General features: G+C 27.9%; 1 protein-coding gene and 1 pseudogene across 1 annotated transcript in view; both read right to left on the bottom strand.

Moving 5' to 3' along the window:
* The window catches only part of LOC136989610 (serine/threonine-protein kinase D1-like), a 66,141-nt gene that overhangs the window by 23,386 nt on the left and 21,968 nt on the right, over window positions 1-20,787 (bottom strand). Inside the window, exons 8-14 of the mRNA XM_067287828.1 lie at window positions 16,298-16,445; window positions 12,443-12,566; window positions 11,539-11,616; window positions 7,109-7,328; window positions 6,964-7,016; window positions 5,257-5,329; window positions 4,990-5,153 (exon numbers count right to left, since the gene is read on the bottom strand). Of these exons, the coding sequence (XP_067143929.1) occupies window positions 4,990-5,153; window positions 5,257-5,329; window positions 6,964-7,016; window positions 7,109-7,328; window positions 11,539-11,616; window positions 12,443-12,566; window positions 16,298-16,445 (860 nt within the window). The remainder of the gene's footprint in view (window positions 1-4,989; window positions 5,154-5,256; window positions 5,330-6,963; window positions 7,017-7,108; window positions 7,329-11,538; window positions 11,617-12,442; window positions 12,567-16,297; window positions 16,446-20,787) is intronic.
* On the bottom strand, window positions 1,034-2,248 carry LOC136989574 (uncharacterized; annotated as a pseudogene).

Below are 20,787 nucleotides of genomic sequence, written 5' to 3'. Positions count from 1 at the left end.
CTTAAGTTGTGTAAGTTTTCTTTTTTCTTCAGCCTCAATGCTTGCTGCTTCTGAATATCTTTTTTCTGTTGCAGAGATGCAATATATCGCTGTCTAGATCCTCTGACTGTTAACAACATTTTCTGGTCTATATTTATTTGATCAATACCACCGGCAAAATGGATCCCATCATAAACTAAGCGTTGAGCAACTAAACTTTCTTCCTTAAGATTTTCATTCAACAGTGATTTGTTAACCGAAAAACCACTCTCAACACTTGCATTCCCATGTGAGAAAGAAAGAGAAATTTTGATAATAGACCATAGATCTTGCAGTTGCCTATCATCCTTCATAATTTCACAATAAAATGTGTCCAGACCATCATCATCACTCTTTTCAGATACAAAGTCCTCAAACTTTGTAGAATAGGGTTTTATGGATACTTTATTGCAGAGTATATTATACTGTTCTTTTGCTTTGACAGCACATTTCTCTTCAATCCTGTTTGTATCATGTAGAATCTCCAGTAAAACATTGAAATACAATTTTCCAACATTTGATTGCATTTTAATAATTTCTGGGTCTAAGCTGCTCAAAGCCTTCACACATTTGTACTTGACAGGTCCCTTCTCAATAATCTTTTGTGTCATCACTTTCAGCACATTTTGACAATATCTTAGAAAACACAGAATATCTTTGTCGCTTACTTTCAATTCTTTTAAAACCTTTTTTGCTCCAAAACCAATATCCAAATTCTTAAGATGTACCAAGTTTTCATTAGCATTTAAATCTATTTTTAGAAACTGCTTGTCGGTGACCCTGTCATTTTTCACAAACTTTCTCATCAGATTCATTAATAATTGACCAACTGCTTTATAAAGATAAGGTGCAAGAGGTTTGTTGCTCTGAAATTGGGTGAGAAAGCTCTCACTTTGTGTACATATTGACCGAAAAAATAAAAGTTTAACTTTAATAAAGGGGTCATTGAGTGCCTGTCTCAGGAATGTAGCCACCTTGCTGTCTTTCAACTTTGTACTGTTGTTTATGTATGTCTTCACAGATTTTCAATAACTTCTGCTGCACGTTTTAAGCACTCTTCATTCTCCAACCACCTTGTTGAACCAAACTTTTTGGGAAACAATCTGCTTCCACTTATAGCAATGTATTCAGCACACTGAGTGGGTGAGTCTTTTAGCAAATAGTACAAATTCCGTAGCAGTGGTAACAAATTCCAATCTACTACTTTAAAACTAGCTTTTACAGCACCACGAACTACATGTAAACCATATGTTCCCATTCTCACAAATGATTTACCAACATTCTGTGTCTCCATGTGATCTTCTAATTTATTCAGAAAACTTATGTTTACATTTGGTCCGCCCATACAGATATGAAGAATTTTTGCTAGATCGAGATGAATGTCTGAAAGGCCATTGAGAAATGTAGAGAGATGATCATCTGCTGTACTATGATCCAGAAAGACACTATTTAAATATCTGGTCATCACCTTATCTTTACTCTCATCCCAGTATTTTATCACAAGATCCATTTGAGTTCTTTGCGCAACTTTGTTTAGTGATTCATCAAAGGAGATAGTAATATTATCACAACTTGTAACAGCATCAATCAATTTTTCTCTGAAATAATGGGCTAGGCCATAATTTATTATATAGGAAGCTTTATCTGGACCCAATTGAAATTGTGTGGCTATAGCACTGTCAGGAAACATTTTTTTGAAAATGTTTTTAATATCAGAGCATGAATTGAGTGACATCTTTTTCTTTACAACTGCCAATGCCCAAGTTATCTCTGCTTTTATTACATCATCTTTTATCACAAAAGGTGTCAATGTGCTGCTAAGAAATGTTGATTTGGTGAGAGACTTCATTAATGATCTTAGATCTATCTTCCACAACAGAAGCCGTTTCACACACATTTTGTTGACTATTAGAAGAGTTTGAATTTGTTGGGGTTAAAAACCTTACCAGCAAAGTTTGTTCCGACTTCAATCTTTTTATTTCAACATGACTAGAACTATTTGCATGGGATATTAATGCACGCTTTCCCATATTACTTAACGAGAAAACTTTACGACAAATGCAGCAAAATGCTTTTGTATCATCATCTTTTACAGTTCCTAACCAGGAATTGAATTCTGGATGAATAGCTGGATCTAGCCATTGGAGATTAAACCTCGTTTGTTTCCGTGCCATTATAATTTAAGAATGTAGAAAAACACAAACCTCAAACATTATTATTAAAAGACAGATGAACCAGATCAGATAGATATGTGTAAGACTTGTTTTGTCACAATACTAAGTACAACATTCAAACGACATCCAATCCACATCTGCATATATATTAATTAAAAGTAGTGTTGCCAACCAACTCAAAATTCAAATTTACAGCTAGACATTTTTTAATAAAAATACTCAAATCGTACTGTTTCCATTAGAATTGTTTGGTTTTTTTTAGTTAGATTGTTCATAAATCCACTAAATTAGCTGAATTGGCAACTCATTAAAAGAAAAAAAATGTTCCATTGCCACCATTTTGATTTTGGTTTCGATGTAAAGCCAGAGTTTTAATAATTATTTTTAATAATTTTTATTTATTATTTATTTAATTTTGAATTATATTTCATCTTTTCATAAAATTTTCTTAATAATTCAGACAAAATTTATTTATTTTAACCCTTAATTACAATTCTTATAATTATTGCAAATCATATCACAAACCATCTTTCTCACTTTTATAGCAAATTTTAATTAAACGAACTAATGTTATAGAATTTAAATAAAATAAAATAAATACAGAAATAAATATCAAACGAAATTACAATTATACATTAATAAAATATAGAAGTTCAGCGCATAGAATTGTAACTATAAAATCTCGTTCTTTTGCAACATAACTATAAAAATAGTTTTGGTATTGTTTCGCACTAAGATACTAAAACATTAAAATACATTTGATTAATTTAATTAATTTTTTAAAAAATTTACCAGCTTTTTAAATTTATAATTAATTATAAGCAAGTTAACATTGGTTAAACTATTGGATTATCTAGTTCACTGTTTCTCAACCACCGTCCGTGGAGATTCTTGATCGGTCCGCAGAGAATTTTTACTGCTCTGCGTTAAAAATTTTCTTATTGAAAAAAATAGTGATAATTTAATAAATGAAAATTTTATAATGTATAAATGATGATAATAATTTTACAATTTACTTCTGTAGTAATTCTTTAATATATAGTAAATTTTTTTGTTAAAACACCACCAGTCTGCAAAATTTTTTTCACAAATTTTATCGGTCCGCGGGCCAAAAAAGGTTGAGAAACGCTGATCCAGTTGATTTTCAAAACTATAACTACAGTATATCTATTACAGGTATGATCCCTAAATTTGCCAAAATCAGTGGCTATGTTACCCAACATCATTTCTGTTAAACTAATTATTAAACTATGTATCGAAGTTGCAGAAATTAATGGAAGAGGGGGGAAAATATGCTTGCAGTACAGTATTTTCAAGGAAAATTGTAACAAACAAATGTAAAAAACTACTAATCAGCGCCAGCATTTTACTGTAAATGTCGGGTAGCTATTTATAATTTTTTTATGTTGTACACTAATGTTTTAAATGTGAAAAACAATTAAATTACCGATTTTTACTGATCTATTTAGCTATTTTGAAGTGAATATTCTAATAAATTACGATTTCAAGTTTTAAAAGTTTGTAAACTAATTTTAATTAGTTATTTTTATTCTAATTAACAAATTTATCTTTTTATAATCGCTGAATTATTAAAATTAAAAACTATTACATAATAGTAGTTTATCCTGTTATTAATCCACAACTGTAAAATTATATGGCTTCAGAACGGTGAAAAAGCCATTTCAGATTCTGGTATATTTTCTTATTAAAGATTGCAGCATTACTTCTTGCCACCTGCAGATGGCTACGCTTGGTCAGCCATATTCAGCAAACGAAATCAACGAGGCAGCTAAGGAGACAAATTCCCTGACTTTTTGGCAATTTTTGACAAATTCCTTGACATTCCATGACTTTTTCCGAAACTAATGAAAATCCCTGACTTTCCCTGACTTTCCAGGTGCATAGGAACCCTGAAGATAGATTAAGATCCAATTATAATTATGTTATATTTATCCTTGTATTCCATTTTTTTGTTTAAATTAAATTATATTTGTTTTTGTTATAATTTGATTCATCTCTGACTCATATTTTAGTAAGTCCTTCCAAACTTACCCATCATCCCTCCCACTCATTATTCCGCGAGATAGATTTAAATATGCGTGGTTATCCGCGTTCGAAGATCGATAACCTGGTGTCAGGAGAAAACAACCCACAGGGGATCTTTGCAGACCTTTGGTCAATTATAATATATCTCCAGGAAGCCATCCTGTACTGGAGAGTAACTGTTTAGAACAGGGTCCATAAGCGGTGAACAGGTTTTACTTAACGTGTATATCACACTGGCAGTGCTCACAATGATATGCTCTATGGTTGTAATTAAAATAAATAGTTTATTCTTTTTTATATATATTGTTACTGATATATTAATGTTGCTTTCAATACAAAATTTCAGCATTATGATTGAATTTATGATACTGTTTACACAGAATTTTATCATCATATGATTATAATAATGAAATTCTGTAAACTATTATAAAATCATGAGTAAAATGAAAATGTATTGTAAAATCACTTCAACAGAAAACAAGTTAAAAGTTTTATTAGAATTAGCTGCAATAAGAAAAATTTTAAAAATCGTTGTAACAAAATGTCCCTCAAAATTTTGTCAACGTTATCAGATAATTAAGATTTAGTATTATTAACAAAATATATATATATATCATATCATTTTTAAAAATTAAAAATAGTTTTAGAAATTAAAAGTGAAAAATTTTTTATAAGGTTATGGTTTCGTATAGAATTATGATTATTATTAAATGCTAATAATTCATTATTGTTGAAATATAAAAATACTAACTCTTTCTGGTGTTTCAAACATTTTATCTAAATTAACAACTCCTGGATGGTGAATATTTTGCAAAATTGATACTTCATTTTTTAGTTGTGCTTCCTGTTTTGTTGGGAACCTTAATTTATCAATAACTTTAATTGCAACTGCTCGTCCACTGCTTCTGTGAACGCCTAAAATTTAAAAAAAATCAAAATATTTATTTTTATAAATAAATATACTAAATTAGTTTTCATTAGCAGCAAATTGATTAAAATTAATGTTTTAATATCATACCACCATAAACAATTCCAAACTGTCCTGACCCAAGCATTTCCTCAGGAAATATTTGATATTGTAAACTGATATCCTGCAAAAATAATATTTATTAAATACTGAAAACTACAAAGATAAAATTATTTAAGTTTAACATTTTTTCTTCAACTTCAAAAAAGCTATTTTTAAAGTGGCATGCTAACTGTGTCATTATTATAAGATGATAATAAATGTAATGTAATATTATAATTAAATCTAGAATCATATAGACACAACGTACATAGTTATTAACCAGGTAAAACAATCATATAAAATGACTATTCTGTGTAAATTGAGGGACAAATGTAGTTTATTTAGGTTATAGCTAAAGTTTTTATTCAGTTATCTCCAATATCTTGATAAAAAATTTTTTAAAAATTTATGGATTATGGATAAACAGTTTATATTGTTATAAAATTAAATTGAATGACTTTTTCTGAATTATCTCCAGTGTGCAATGTAACAATCTATTTTTGAGTAGCCTATTTTTTATTTTATAAATATCATTCATAAACATGAACTCAAAAATAATATATTCTGTCAATATAAAAATGATAAATAGTCATCTAGGAATTCATCAATATGATTTACATAAGAATAGTGCAAAACTTGGAGAAAGTAAATACTAAAATTAATATTGATAAAACAAAAATGATGTGATATTTGTTATTATAATCTTTAACTAAACTATTTTTTGATAGGAAACTGCCATTTAAGCTGCAAATTAATAGACTAATTATATACCTATTTGGTACAGCGTGTTTTGGTAATTTTGTAAATATATACCTTCAAAACAATGTATTCATGCATTACTTTTTGCTAACTACCAGGCAATTATCAATTATGGCTTATCAATGTGAGCAATGGAGTTCCTTCATAACTTGAAATTAGAATGCAAATGAACAATCGTACTTATTATTGAATAAATTATCATATACGACATATACCAAGTCCACCAATGTATTACGTTGTAAATTATCCATTTTATAAGATTTGTTAGACCTAAAGTATTTTGTTATGCTTCTTGTATAAAAATATTTTATTGGCTTCATATCATCTTATTTTTCACTCCATGTTCCAACAGATATGAAAGAAAACTCATGTATTTTTAAAACAATTTTATTATCTCAATAATTCCTGATGTAGTTTTATCTAGCAAGCCATCAATTTTATATCTGATAGTGAAGAATTTTCACATTTTAATTAATAAATTAGTATAAGTAATGTAATAAGTAATTTTAATTTTTCTTTTGCACTTGTTTTTGTTATACTTTTTAGACTAAGTTAATTATATTTTGGTATTTACTTAGCCCTTATGCTACCATAAACAAACAACTAGCCCTTAAATGGGCTAGTTGTTTGCTCATGGTAGCAGCTATATTTTTACATGTAGTATTAAGAAACAAGCTCTTATTTATTTTTTTATATTCCACATAAAAATTAACTTTCTGCAAAACTAAGGTGTTAGTTAACAATTTTTCAAAATTCAAAACTTCATAATATATGTTATATAAAAGCAATTACATGCACAATTACATGTTTAAATTATAAAAATTTTGTGAAAATATGAATTATTTTTAGTTGATTTCTATGAAGCTCTAAGAGCTATGAAGTATATAATATTTATAAATTGCAAGTTTATAGGTTTTCATAAAAAATTTTTAATATTAGAAAAATGAATTTTCTTACCATATCTTGCTCTGAATTATTTGAAGATTTTCCTTTTTCATCATGAACTGGTTCTGAAACAATAATTCACAACATATTAAATAATTCCATTATTATGATGATGACCTTTATTTTAAATAGTATAAACAACTTAAAAGATATTTACTTGTGGTACCATGATTTTGATTAGAAGATACTGGAGTAGTAACAGGCATAAGTGCTTGTCTAATTGTAACTTCCCAACTGTGAGCAGTATTAGGATCATCTCCAACATAGTAATCAATATTAGCAGTTCTCAATTCAAAACAATGCCTGTGTTTTCCCGATTCACTATTTAAATTTGATTTTGCTGATTCGACAGCTAAAATTTCTGATAATGGAATATCCTAAAAAAAATAAAAAGCACTTTAATTTTCATTATTCACTATATTGCATAACATTACTCAAAATTTTTTTTACAAATTATCTTTAAAAAAGACAAAGTAGGAAATAAACTTCTTAATCATCAAAACAAACTAAATGACATATGAATTAAGCTTCAGGAGAGTAAGCTATTTCATACAAAACAATTTTTTATAAAAAAATTTTGTCAATTAGAAAAAATTTGTATATAAAAAATATTTAAATTTCAAAAATTTCATAATAAAATAGGACACACAACAATGTAACATCTTTATTTCTTAATTATGGAATTTTTGAAATTTCATATTACTACCAATTATACTAACTATTACTATGATTTACTGTCAACAGCTGTTGATAGTAAATCACATTTAGTATATTTAATAAATATAAAGATAAAATACTTGCTTCCGTTTCTCTTTTCGTCGTTTCACACCAGTGACAGTCCATAAAAATTCACAAGTACAAAGACTTGTGAATTTTTGAGCTTTTGAGACTACTGCCTCTGCTATAAAATGCAAATATAGAGAAATGGCATACCATAGGACACTATTTCTCCACATTTGCATATTATTTCTTCATATTATCATAAAAATACATTTACATAAAAACTTTTACTATTTTTTACTTAAATGTATTTTTACGATAATTGGCAAGAGCACCAGAGGATGCTATTTCTCCATATTTCCATATTACGAAGGCCATAGCCTCAAAAGAAAGGTTGTCTCTGTACTTGTGAATTTTTATGGATTGTTGCTGGTGTGAAATGATGGAAAGAGAATGGAAGAAAAGTATTTTATCTTTGGGAAAACGTACCATTTTTATATTTGTTAAATGTAAATACCATTGGCCATGTTTTTTACTATTTTTTTGCACATTTAGTATAATTTAGTAGTAATACTTCTAGTAACCAATTCTAGTTTAAATCATTTCTAAATTAAAATTTTTTTTTACAAAAAATTTTTAAATGTGAACAAACAAAACAAAGAATTTTATACTACAAAGATATGAATTAAGTAAACCAAACAGATCTGAATTCAGAAGTACTGGATAAAGAATGTCATCAGAATATGTAATAAGTAGAAAAGTACATGAGAACAATGTACATATGAAGAAAATTATGTAAAATATATTTACAAAATTTAATGTTAGCCATTTAAAAATATAATAATAAACACAAATATAAACAATAGAATTAAAATTTCATAATAGAAGATGAGATTAAAATAGAAAATTAGATTAAAAAGCTATTATATTCTAAATCAATATAATTTATACACAAATTATATTTAAACAATAACATTTAAAAATGAAATAAAAAATAACAGAATCAATAAATAAAATTTAAAAAATAATAAAGAAAGTGCTAATGGAATAAAGAATTTTTATTTAATAAATATACAAAAATATAAATACAATGTTTTTCACAAAGAGTAAAATTTTGTTGTATTTATATTTGTTGTATATTTATTAAATGTAAATTACCATCAGCCATGTTTTATTTTTACTATTTTACTGAAAGAATTTTTAAATCTGTTAGATTGATCAATTGGTGTGATAAACCCTTACATTAGATAACCTTTGTAGTTATATAAATCAAATACTATAATATAATATAATAGAAAGGTTAGAAATATGAAATACTCTCATAATTTTAATGTCTGTTCTTAGTTTTTGCCCAATGCAGGCTTGCAGGGCTTAACTGCTAGTCTTACATAAAATGTAAAATCAAAATTTCCAATAAATAAATTTTATAAAATGTTAAAGTTGCTGAAAAAAAGTTACACCAAAAAGAGTAATGATATTAACTAATAAGTTCATAAAACATAACAACAACAGACTATCAATTCCTTATTACAATAAACCTAATACTTTTAAATTTTATTTTAAAAAACTAATATGTTTAGAACCTATTAAACAAATAAACTATTCTGAATTCATTTATAAAAACAAAAACATGAAAATATTCTATAGTTATCAAATTAAGCTGAAACAAAAATTCTAAACAAAACTAAAATCAATAATATTTAATAGAATTACTATTATAAATAAGAAGTGTAACAAACAAATGAAAAATATATAAATGTTAACGTTAAAATTAATTCTCACCACTGAACAAATACTTTCATGAAAGAAGGAAGTGATTCAGTGTCTCTAATATTGAGTCAATTAGCATTTTCAATAGGTTTAGGTATATGGTAAATCCATAAAACTAATATAATCATCATTTCAGACTCCTTTGGTAATTTGGTCTTGTCTCATTTCACAATACAGAGAGAATTAAAACTCAGAATATGCCCAAATCTTTAAGACAATGTAAAATACATCAAATTATTATTATTATGTATTTTATCAATGGATGTAAAGTACCTATGACATATGTTGTCTGATCAGTTTCATTTTGTAAGCTAACATTTGTGAAAAATTAAAAAATTCAATGTTGAGATTTCTTTTGAAGTTATTACATATTAAATATTCCATAGATGCTATCATGCACAAATCTTTATTAATGTTGTTTCAATCATTTACAGTATTATTATTATAGCACTGCTAACAGAAGAAAGAATTGACATCATTCTTCATATTGGGAGACAAAGTCACAGAGAAGACTTCAACTGTTACTGTCTCAACACATCTGCTTACACAGCATAGTCACAAAACTTAATAACTTTTAAGAAACAGGAAGTATTCATGATTAAAAAAATGGATGACAAGAGACAGCAAAATGCCATCTCTATTCAAACATATCCCACATGCATTCAAAGCAGAATAAATTAAGACATAAGTGGTCAAAGAAAGGTGCTGATATAATTTATAGCTAAAAATGCCACATGGAGGTAGGCAATATTCCTTGGAAAATAACACAAAAGGTGTCACAAAGGAATGGTAATAATTGTAGTTCTAGAATACCTTCTAAATACAATTGCACTATCAATATTCTCTGAATAAATGTTAAATGTAATCTTAAGTTGTAACTTACGGTATCATCAACATAACACTGCTAATGGCAATGTAACAAATCTGAACATATGTTGCGCTGAATCTAGCTTCATGATGATACCAAACATTATATGGTCATCAATTATACCTAAACAGAACCATATATATCAAGATAATATGATACCATTTCTGTATTTCATGACTTCTGCTTTCCTCAAGGAAATATATTTGGCAGTAGCAAGCTAGATCAATGACAACAGTGGACACTGAATTAAGTCAAAATTCCAGTAATTGTCATTAAATGATTTTTGCAGATTCTTGAGTCTGTGATGAAAGTGCTATATTTCATTATATTTCAATATGTACAATAGGTGAATTAGCAGTTACTTGACTTTAGGTAAAGTATTCTCTCTTCTACACCAATAGGAATCACAGCAATCAATATGCACAAATATCTGTTCAATCATTCCTACACACACTATTGTATTCACCACACAACCAAGAATGTTGGGTGTACAATATTCTAACAAATTGGGATTATGCATTCCTATTATATGGTTCATTTAAAAAGATTTTGTTATTGCTACCTCTTTCATTTTTTTGTCATAACATACGTCTAACATGCTACCCCTATCTGTCATATTAAATAATTCACAGCTACCTGCTATCTCCTTTTAGAGTTTTGAAGACTGTAATGCCATTTGTATTTTCAACACCTCTTATGTCAGGATAATTATGAGAATCATAAATTATATCTGATAAATACTTTTAATTATTATGATATATAGTACTTGAATATCTCCATTAACTATTAACATATCATTAAACAATGATTATTCTAATAAATCTTTTTAGACAACTATAATAATATATAATTTCATTGAAAATTAAAACTTTTTTATATTAAATACTTTATTTTTGAGGTAAATTTTATATTTTTTTTTGTAAAATATCCATAATAAAATTAAAAAATAAAAGTAAATTTATACACAGATTTTTCCCAGTACAGAAAACAATATTTTGTATATTAATTTCAAAAAATTAATATATAGAATATAACTTTTGCATATTTAATATAACTACAATTTTGTTTTTCTAGAAAAATCAGTAATAGAAATATTATATAATTTTAACAAGTGTTTTTGAACTTATAACTTTAACATTTCATGAAATTTTTTTTTTATTCCTTAAAGATAGTATATTCATATTACCATCACTATTATTTAATTATTAATATCAAAATATTAAAATAACCTTATAATATTTTGTAGATGTATCGCTTTGAAACATAGTAATAGCTTTTGTGTCTAATCTCCAATAATGATGTCGTTTCTGCAATGTAAAAATAAAAATAAAATTAAAGTTATTGCCAAAAAAAAAAAAATAAATAACAGAACATTTTTTTTTTTGTAAATTAAAGACACAGTTGATTCAAAAGACCATAATAAATAGTGGTCTTATGAATCGAATGTGTCTTTAATTTACAAAAAATAATTTAGCCATCCGACAAAAGAAACAAAAACAAAACATATATTATACATAATAAGCTAAGTATTTTCAATAAATTTATTTTAACTCTTCACTATTTGCCAAAATTATGTATATGTATCTAAATTAACTGTAAACTTCCAAGAATTCACTGTAAATATAAAGCATATCAATACCTACTGTGAATTCATAGGAATACAAATTAGTCTATTTTATATAGAAGTTTTTTAAAAAAAATTTAAATGCATATTTCTTACTTATGGAAGTAATATTGGTATAAAAAGTAATTTCTAAAAAAAATCATTAATTCTTATTAGTGATACATACATTTTGCATGTGTGTATTTTGGAAACTAAACATTACTTCTAAAATTGTTGTATAATTCATATAATTGTTTTAAATGTAGAAATTAACTAATAAAACAAATGCAAATTTTGAAATATTTCAGATGAATTGTCTGAATATGACTATATAAAATTCAGCAAAAAGAAATACTAAATTTGTCGCATTTTATTTTTCACTTTTATAAAACTGTATAAAAACATTTCTTAACACCACACACTATCAAAATAATACATCAGATATTCAAATTAAAAATTTACATAATTATTATTAAAATTAAAATCTAAGAATTTTATATGCTTATAGTTTTAAAATTTTGTATACTTACTGTATTCTCTTTATTAGTATAATGTACCATCCAGCCTTCTTTTAAAATTTTAGACCCTTTTCGTTTTGTATGTTTTACACTTTGAACAATTCTCATAAGAGGAATGTTATTACTGGAAGTAGCACTGAAATCAGATAATTATTACATATCAATATTTAATATCACATTTATAAACTATATAATTAATGTCTGGATATTATACAGTAAAAATTTATCTATTATAGTTATGTCTAACATTAATCAAAACAATTTTTAAAGTTATTCATCCATTTATAAATTTATTAACTGCAGAAATTAGATGCTGCCAACTTCATTAAAATATAAAATAATTTGGATAAAATTTAGATAACAAATTTTTAAAATTTTTCACACTACTTCTAGATATATTACCATTTTTGATAAATTTAATCATACATTTTAATTAATTAATTTTAAAAATCTAGAAGGAAAATTATTTGAAATTTAATTTGGACTAGCAACATTTTGTTCACTGGATAGATAACTTTTTCCAAATATATTATAATAAAATTAAGAATCTATAACCGTAAAATTATTTATTACCATACCAAATGGAAATAATTGAATACATGCATACAAATAAAATATCATTAATATGAATACTGATCAATGATCATATCATTATATTTAAATCTAAATTTTAATATATTTGCAAAAAAGTTCCGCTTAAGAGTAATTGAATACTATATTCAGTGTTTAACATAAACTTGAATCTAATACTTTGAGATGTTGCCAGTGCCATCAAGACTTTGTATTGAGCCCAGTGGTAGTATGGACCCCTTCTGCCTCTTTGCAGACTCCTTTAGTCATCTTTTTTTTGAACAAATGAAACAAATAAAATGTTTATTAATACAAAAACTTACCCCTTTATAACTCCAGTAACAAATTTAATAAAAAATAAAAATGTTTTTGATGAGTTTCACTGATCTTCCTCAGTTACAGAATATAAAGGAATGAAAAAATAAAAGAACATAAATACAAATTTATGTTTATTAATTAAAAAAGCATATGTAATACTGTTTTCATTTTTCACCCCTAGACCTAAATTCTGTTAGGTGTGCTCGTTGTACCAGAGAGCATGGACATTGTTGCTGTAATATCTTTGTACATAGAAAATAAAGTCATAGACTCCTATTTTACTTTCCTGGCTCTGTTATAGATAACAGAAGGAAAGTATGGTAATTAACAAAAAATGACCCCCCCAAGATTTTTGCATTTTTTGGACTTAGGGAACTTTGAAATGTTGAGAAATGCAAAAACATTCAGAAGTTTTTCTGTATATATGGATGTTAGTGTGTGTGCGTGTGTGGGGGGGCATGACTTTGTTTACCCTCTTTGAAACTTAATAACTCCTGTGCTTTTGAAAATTTCTGAAATTTTGCAAGAAGGTTTGTGTATTAGAAAGATTCATGCTATTAAATTTCAGTGGTTTAAGGTTGATGGGATGAAAAGATAAAGATGGTCATGTGTCATATCTTGAGTGGGGTCGGACTTAATGACAATTTTACTCATTATTAGCATTTACAATATTTTATAAAACCCATCCCTATTCTCAAAATTAAGCTTTTTGCCATTTTATTTATAATAATTTAAAATGTAAACGGTTTTTTTTAATGAAATATTGTAGCAGATAGCATCACCAGAATTTTAAATGTTGTCAGGAAAGTTAAGCAATTTGTTGCTGGACTTTTTATATTTAAATGGACCCACATTACATTTATGGATTCCTTGTCTCAATTAATGGAAAATGGTAAAGTTTTATCAAAATCGATCCATTAAATTTTAAGACAAACTTGATTCTACAAGCCCATACAAAACATGCTAGTGAATGTGAAACATTGCATGACAAAGTCGCTCAATTCGTTTGATATTGCTTTGTTGCACATGCTCTTGAAACCACCTTATATCTTGAAAACAAAATCATGGACCCCCATTTTTTATTGTATTTTTGGATTCTGTACTGCAATTAATGAAAAATGGCAAAGTTTAATCAAAATCTATCAAAGAAATTTTGAGAATGAACACAATTCTGTAAGCCTCAAAGAAGCTTTGCTTCAATAAATGAACTCAAATAGGACTCTGTAAGAAGTAAGTGTTCAAATTTGATCACTTATTTTCTTTAGATATAAGTAGAGTTTTTATTTCTAATTACATTATTTCAGATATTTATTACAACATACAAAAACTTAAAAGGCATTTGAAAATGAAAAAATATAACTTACATTACAACAAAAATATTTATTTCAAATGACATTTTTATAATAGTCATTTGGCATTTAAGACAATATCTTGTCTAAAAAACATTTAATAATTTTATAATTTGATTCCTTTCAATCTGATAAATGCTACTTGAATACCATAACGACAAGACTGATCAATAGAATTTATAGTCCTAAATCCACCTTAATTTTTAAAAAATTGATCATCATAGGCATACTACTATAGTTAAATATCAAAATTGGATATTGATTGCATAATTTTATCTTTTGAATTATTATTTTCATGCAGATGAAACAATTCATTTAAAAATTGAACATAGAAGAAATTATTCCCTTCTTCAGTTATTTATCTTATTCTTTCCAAGAAAATCTATGACTTAAAGTTTTTATTAATGTCAAAACTAATTTAGCAGTACTTATAGTATATAAGAATTAGTGGCAATAATGTTTTAATATTTATTGAAAACAATATTGGAGTTAAAAATAGTGCAATTTCAATAAATGCTAGTTGAATTATTAATTGGAAAAAGTAAATGCTTGTGAATTATTAATTGAAATAGTTTTATACAGATAAAAAATACTTGTACAGACAACACAAGAATTTTTAAAAATTATCTTTATAATTAAAAAAACATTAAAATGATATTTAATTTACTTCTTTGATTCTGAGGGTCCTATTGGATTCCTGAACTCCAAACAACACTTACCTGAATCAAAATAAAAAAAATTCATCAACAATATAGCTAGATCCTTATAATATAATAGTAATGGTGCATAGATAGAACAATTTGCTTTACTATGAAATAATAACCATTTGGATAATTAGTATGATTACAGACCACTACTACAACTTAAATTCTGCTGATCATTGTGAAATCGTAACTCATAAGTAGAATAAATCTGAGCTTTTATCAAAATTTAAAATAAAAACTCAAAGTGTGCAGTAGTACTCTACTATAATTGATTAAATTATATCAAAGATGTAAGACTGATTTGATCATTCAAATACAACAACTGAATAAAAATTTAATTACATACAATTATATTTAATTTTGACATAATATATTATTTAATTCAGACAACTCAAGCCTAATAAATCATAACAATTGGCACACTGTCAGAAAGGTAAGAATAGACAACTGTTATTATTTTATAATTTTCCTTAAGAGATGGGAAAATGATGAAACAAGGAGATCTTTACATTTCCATCATTCACAATTAGGAAGAAACTACATGAAAATCTAAGAAAATAGATGGATACTCTAATACAACTAATGAATTTACATTGTTTCATTTGACTGCAAAATGATATTTCATTTCTGTGTATATATATTGTCTACTTGGGCCTTGTTTATTAATATGACTTAGCATACTAGTGTAGTTTCTGATTAGCAAAAAGCTCCTCTTTTTGCTAATAAGATCTTAGTCAAAAGTCAAAACAAAATATCTTTATTTTCACCAAGTTTGTTTGATTAAAAATTTGTTTTGTTTCTTTAACTATCCAAGTATTTATTTGTATATTATTTTAGATTTTTATATAATAGTTTTTTATTTATCTTATAAAATACAAAAGCTTATAATTTATTCTCATTTAAAATTTATCTTAAAAAAATCTTACTTTGCAGGAAGTTTTGATTCATCATCTGGACTACAGTTGGAATGGCTTCCTTTATAACTTAGTAGTTCATTATCATTATCAGAATCATCATCACAATTATCTTTTTCACTACCATTTTCTGTTTCTGAGCTTTTAGACGCTTCTAAAGCTACATAAAAAAATTTAATTTATTTCATTATTTATTATATTAACAGAAATTACAATACTAAATATATTATAAAGGATGCTAGATAGTTTCAGTGTTTGCATACTGCTGCATAAAAAAAATATTTCTTGATAATTTGCAAAGATCATCTATACTTTCTATAGGATAAAGAACAGAGCCAGCATGTAGCTATTAAAAAAAAATAATTTGGGGTCTTGCCTATTTGTCTCTGTCAGTCCGTTTGTCTCGTCTAGTTTGTCATTGTGTTCGTTTCCTTTTCATGCTGTCTGTCTAGCTGTTAAGTAGTATTAAGATTTGCAATTGCATTCAGTTTTATTAGTATTGGGTTGTTCGGAAAGTTCGTAGCGATTTTCGATAGCCGACAGTTGAGACACTGATTGACGCAAAAATTATTAGAATTGTACAAACCAATGAATATTACGATAAATGACCTTGAGACGCATCCGTTACAAAAAAAACCGTTAAGATTATTCAAATAGCGTTTAATTTGTCTCATTGCAAAAATGGATGTGAACAACGTGCATTATCGACACTTGTTTCTTTTCTTTTTTTGTAAAGGCAAAAATGCTGTACAAACAGCAAAAAAGATATGTGATGTTTATGGTGGGAGTGCTGTATCAGAATCAACTGTTCGAAAGTGGTTTGCAAAATTTAAAACAGGCAATTTCAGCCTTGAAGATGCTCCTCACTCGGGAAGACCGCCTGTTATTGAAGAGGACCAGATCAAAGCATTATTGGATGAAAACCCTCATTACACAACTCGAGAGATTGCAGACATAGTGAAGTCATCAAACAGTACTGTATTTCAACATCTAAAGAAGCTTGGATGCGTGAATCGTTACGACATTTGGATACCTCACGACTTAATGGAAAAAAACTTATTGGATCACATCTCCATTTGTGATTCTCTTGAAAGACGAAATGAAAATGACCCTTTTCTGAAGCGTTTAGTGACAGTTGATGAAAAGTGATCATTTATAACATCATCAGCCGAAAACGATCATGGGGTAAGAAAAATGAATCACCGTTAAAAACTCCAAAGGTCGGTCTTCATCTAAAGAAGGTCATGCTCACTGTCTGGTAGGATTGGAAACGAATCGTGTACTACGAGCTGCTTCCACAGAATCAAACAATTGATTCTGATAAGTATTGTTCCCAATTGGATAAGCTGAACATGGCAATTAAAGAAAAATGTCCGGAACTGGCCAATAGAAAAAAAAGGCATTGTGTTTCACCAAGATAATGCCAGACCTCACACATCTTTACGAACACGCCAAAAACTATTGGAACCAGTCTGGGATGTTTTACTCCATCCCCCTTACTCACCCGACCTTGCCCCGTCGGACTACCATTTGTTCCGTTCTCTACAAAATTCCCTTCATGATAAAAACTTTGATACTCTGGAAGCTTGCAAAAACCACGTGGATCAGTTTTTTGCGGAAAAAACTGGAAAGTTCTACGAAGAGGGTATCATGAAACTGCCCCATAGATGGCAACACGTCATTAAAAACAATGGCACATACACATAATGGAATAAAAGTATATTTTTAGTTTTAAAACAATTTCATTTATTTCTCTTAAAAATCGCTACGAACTTTCCGAACAACCCAATATTAAGTAGATATAAGTCTTCCTACTAACAGCCACTTGACACTAACTTCTACACTTTGCTACTCATGGCAGCACTCAATTATTGGAATTTGCTACACTCAGGTTTTCTTTTAGACCCTTTGGGGGACTACAGCCTTGCAGCATAAAAACTGCACACCAACATCAAACATAGATGGTAGTATAGCCATGTATGTCATTCAGAGGGCTCCTACCTTTCTCTACTGTCTATCTCCTCTCCTCTTTCCCTTATCCTCTTTTCTGCTGGCTAAACACTTTGTGTATGGTCGATGTCTTTCTTGTATGTATGTATGTATGTATGTATGTATGTGTAGCTATTGAGAAAGGATATGTGTCCTTAGTAAAATATATAATGATGATGAAAATTATCATTACATTTTTCATGTAGTCATAAACAATATTTTGTTCATTGTCCGCCATTTCTATTTTGTTTCTTTTTTTTCATGATGGAAAAAGTGTTATAATGATTTTAAGCTAGTATTTTATACATATAGAATAGATTATAATACAGTAGAGAGTCGTTAATCCGAACCCCGGTAATCCGAATCGCCGGTTATCCGAACAATTTTCAGTCAGACTGTGTCGTGCTGAATCGAACGTTTTTGATACTAGATTTACTTCTAAAGTATAATTTTCATGTTTTTATATTCTTCAATATATTTATTTTGTTTGTACAAAATAAAGAAATAATTTTTAACAATACAATAGCCTCGACTATTATTATTATAAAAATTTTCATTATGCTTAAAATCGACGAAAATTCAACATGAAGTGACATGCAATGGAGAAAAATTCAACACGAAGCGACACGCAACGGAGAAAAATTTGAACATCAGACAGGTTATATTTTTTCGTACATAATCAGTTAGCCGAACAAATCACTAATCCGAACAACCCCTGTCCCCAACTGATTCGGATTAACGACTCTCTACTGTATTCTTATTGTTTTAATTAGTTAAAGGACATTGCATACAAGTGCCATATTTAAATAGATGTATTTAATTTTGAGAATTCTGTTCAAATGTCTGATATTAAGTTAATCTGTTTCCTTTTTGTTTAGTGTTGTAAAATTATTATATAGTTAACTTAATTAAAAGTTTGTTTATGCTTCAAGAAAAATATGTATTTACTCAACTGACCAAAATATTGAAGATATGATCCTCAACATTTTACATAGTGCAAAAATGAAGCATATATTTGGAAAAATTATAATTGACAGAGTGAACATGCTACTTCCTTTGGTAGATATTTCTCCTTGTTATTATTTTAAAACTAATCATAAAGGGCAGACTATTAGATTAATTTAAACTTAAAACGTCAACTAGGACTTAACTATTATTAGGACTTATTACTGGATTACTGGTTCTGCAAATTAAGTAAACAAAGTCAGAAAACAGGTATTTCATGAATTTTATGAAATACCTGTATAGTAGAAAGAAGATTGCACTAGGTTTGTTCCAAGAATGTTGACAAAACACAAAACTGCATGGCTGCAGCTTTGACATTTCTTGAATGCTACAGATAAGATAAAAATGATTTTTTTTCCCGACCACACTATAACTGGGAATGAAATATAGATTCACTCCACTTCACATAGATTCACTTCACTCCACTCCATAGATTCACTTCACTCCAGAAAGCAAAAGACAGACTTTGCAGTGACAGTGTTGGATCATCAACAAAACCAAGAGAATTTAAACAAAACTTGTCAACATTGAAAGTCATGGCAACAGACTTGATGAAAATAAAGTCTGTCAACCTGCTCCCAGAAGACCACAATGAATACTGCGACTTACTGTAAAAAATTAGAGACTATGGTATGAAAACCAAAACAAATGGTGTAATCTTTCCACATCAGTGATTGTTTTTATTCATAACAATATTACTATCTCACTATATTACAGTCACACTTATGAACATCTCAAAAAATTTCATTGGAAAGTTTTTGACTATCCAGCATTTTTAAATGTTCTGATTTACTGTAGTGTTATCCAGTTAATAGAATTTATTATGTTGGAAACAACAGGAAACTACAACCAGTGGCGTAGCGTAGTGGGGGCAGCACTTTTAGGGGCGGCAAAATTTCACAATAAATAATATCATCTTGTAAAAATACCTAAATAAGGGGGCAACGAACTTTTCCTCAGCCCTGGGCGGCTGACACCCACACTACGCCACTGACTACAACAGATTAATTAAAAATCTGAAAACAAATGAAATTGTAAAAATAAACAATAAAAGTTATAAAATCTCAAAGTCAAGTGGAAAATGAAGAAAAATATATGGCTGATTCAAAGGCATTATCAATGTCTTTTTAAATAAACTGGTTGGTATGACAAGGACATACAATGTTGGTCTCATGTTATGATAAATGTTACAGCATTTCTGGTGACTACATTTAAAAATAAACTAATATAACTTTTGAAATATTTGTGCACTTAATTTCTTTAACTGCTCTTGTTTTATGACCAAATAATTCATACTGAAAGCTATAAATAATTTATGTTTGAATTACTACTATATATACCAGGGGAGGGCAAGCAAGAGTTCAGTGGGAACCAAAATGTAGGTTTTGCAAAATGCATGGGAGCCGCAGTTCTGTACTGTCATGGCAGATAGTATGGTAAGGCTGGGAAGGATAGCATTTTCAGCAAGAGCCGCATTTGCCCATGACTGATATATACTGATGAGTGGC

The sequence above is a fragment of the Centruroides vittatus genome, unplaced genomic scaffold, assembly GCF_030686945.1.
Source record: "Centruroides vittatus isolate TY-2023 unplaced genomic scaffold, ASM3068694v2 scaffold_712, whole genome shotgun sequence".
NCBI classification, from domain to species: domain Eukaryota; kingdom Metazoa; phylum Arthropoda; class Arachnida; order Scorpiones; family Buthidae; genus Centruroides; species Centruroides vittatus.
Note: the sequence above shows the minus strand (reverse complement) of the source record. Positions and strands in the feature narration are given on the sequence as shown.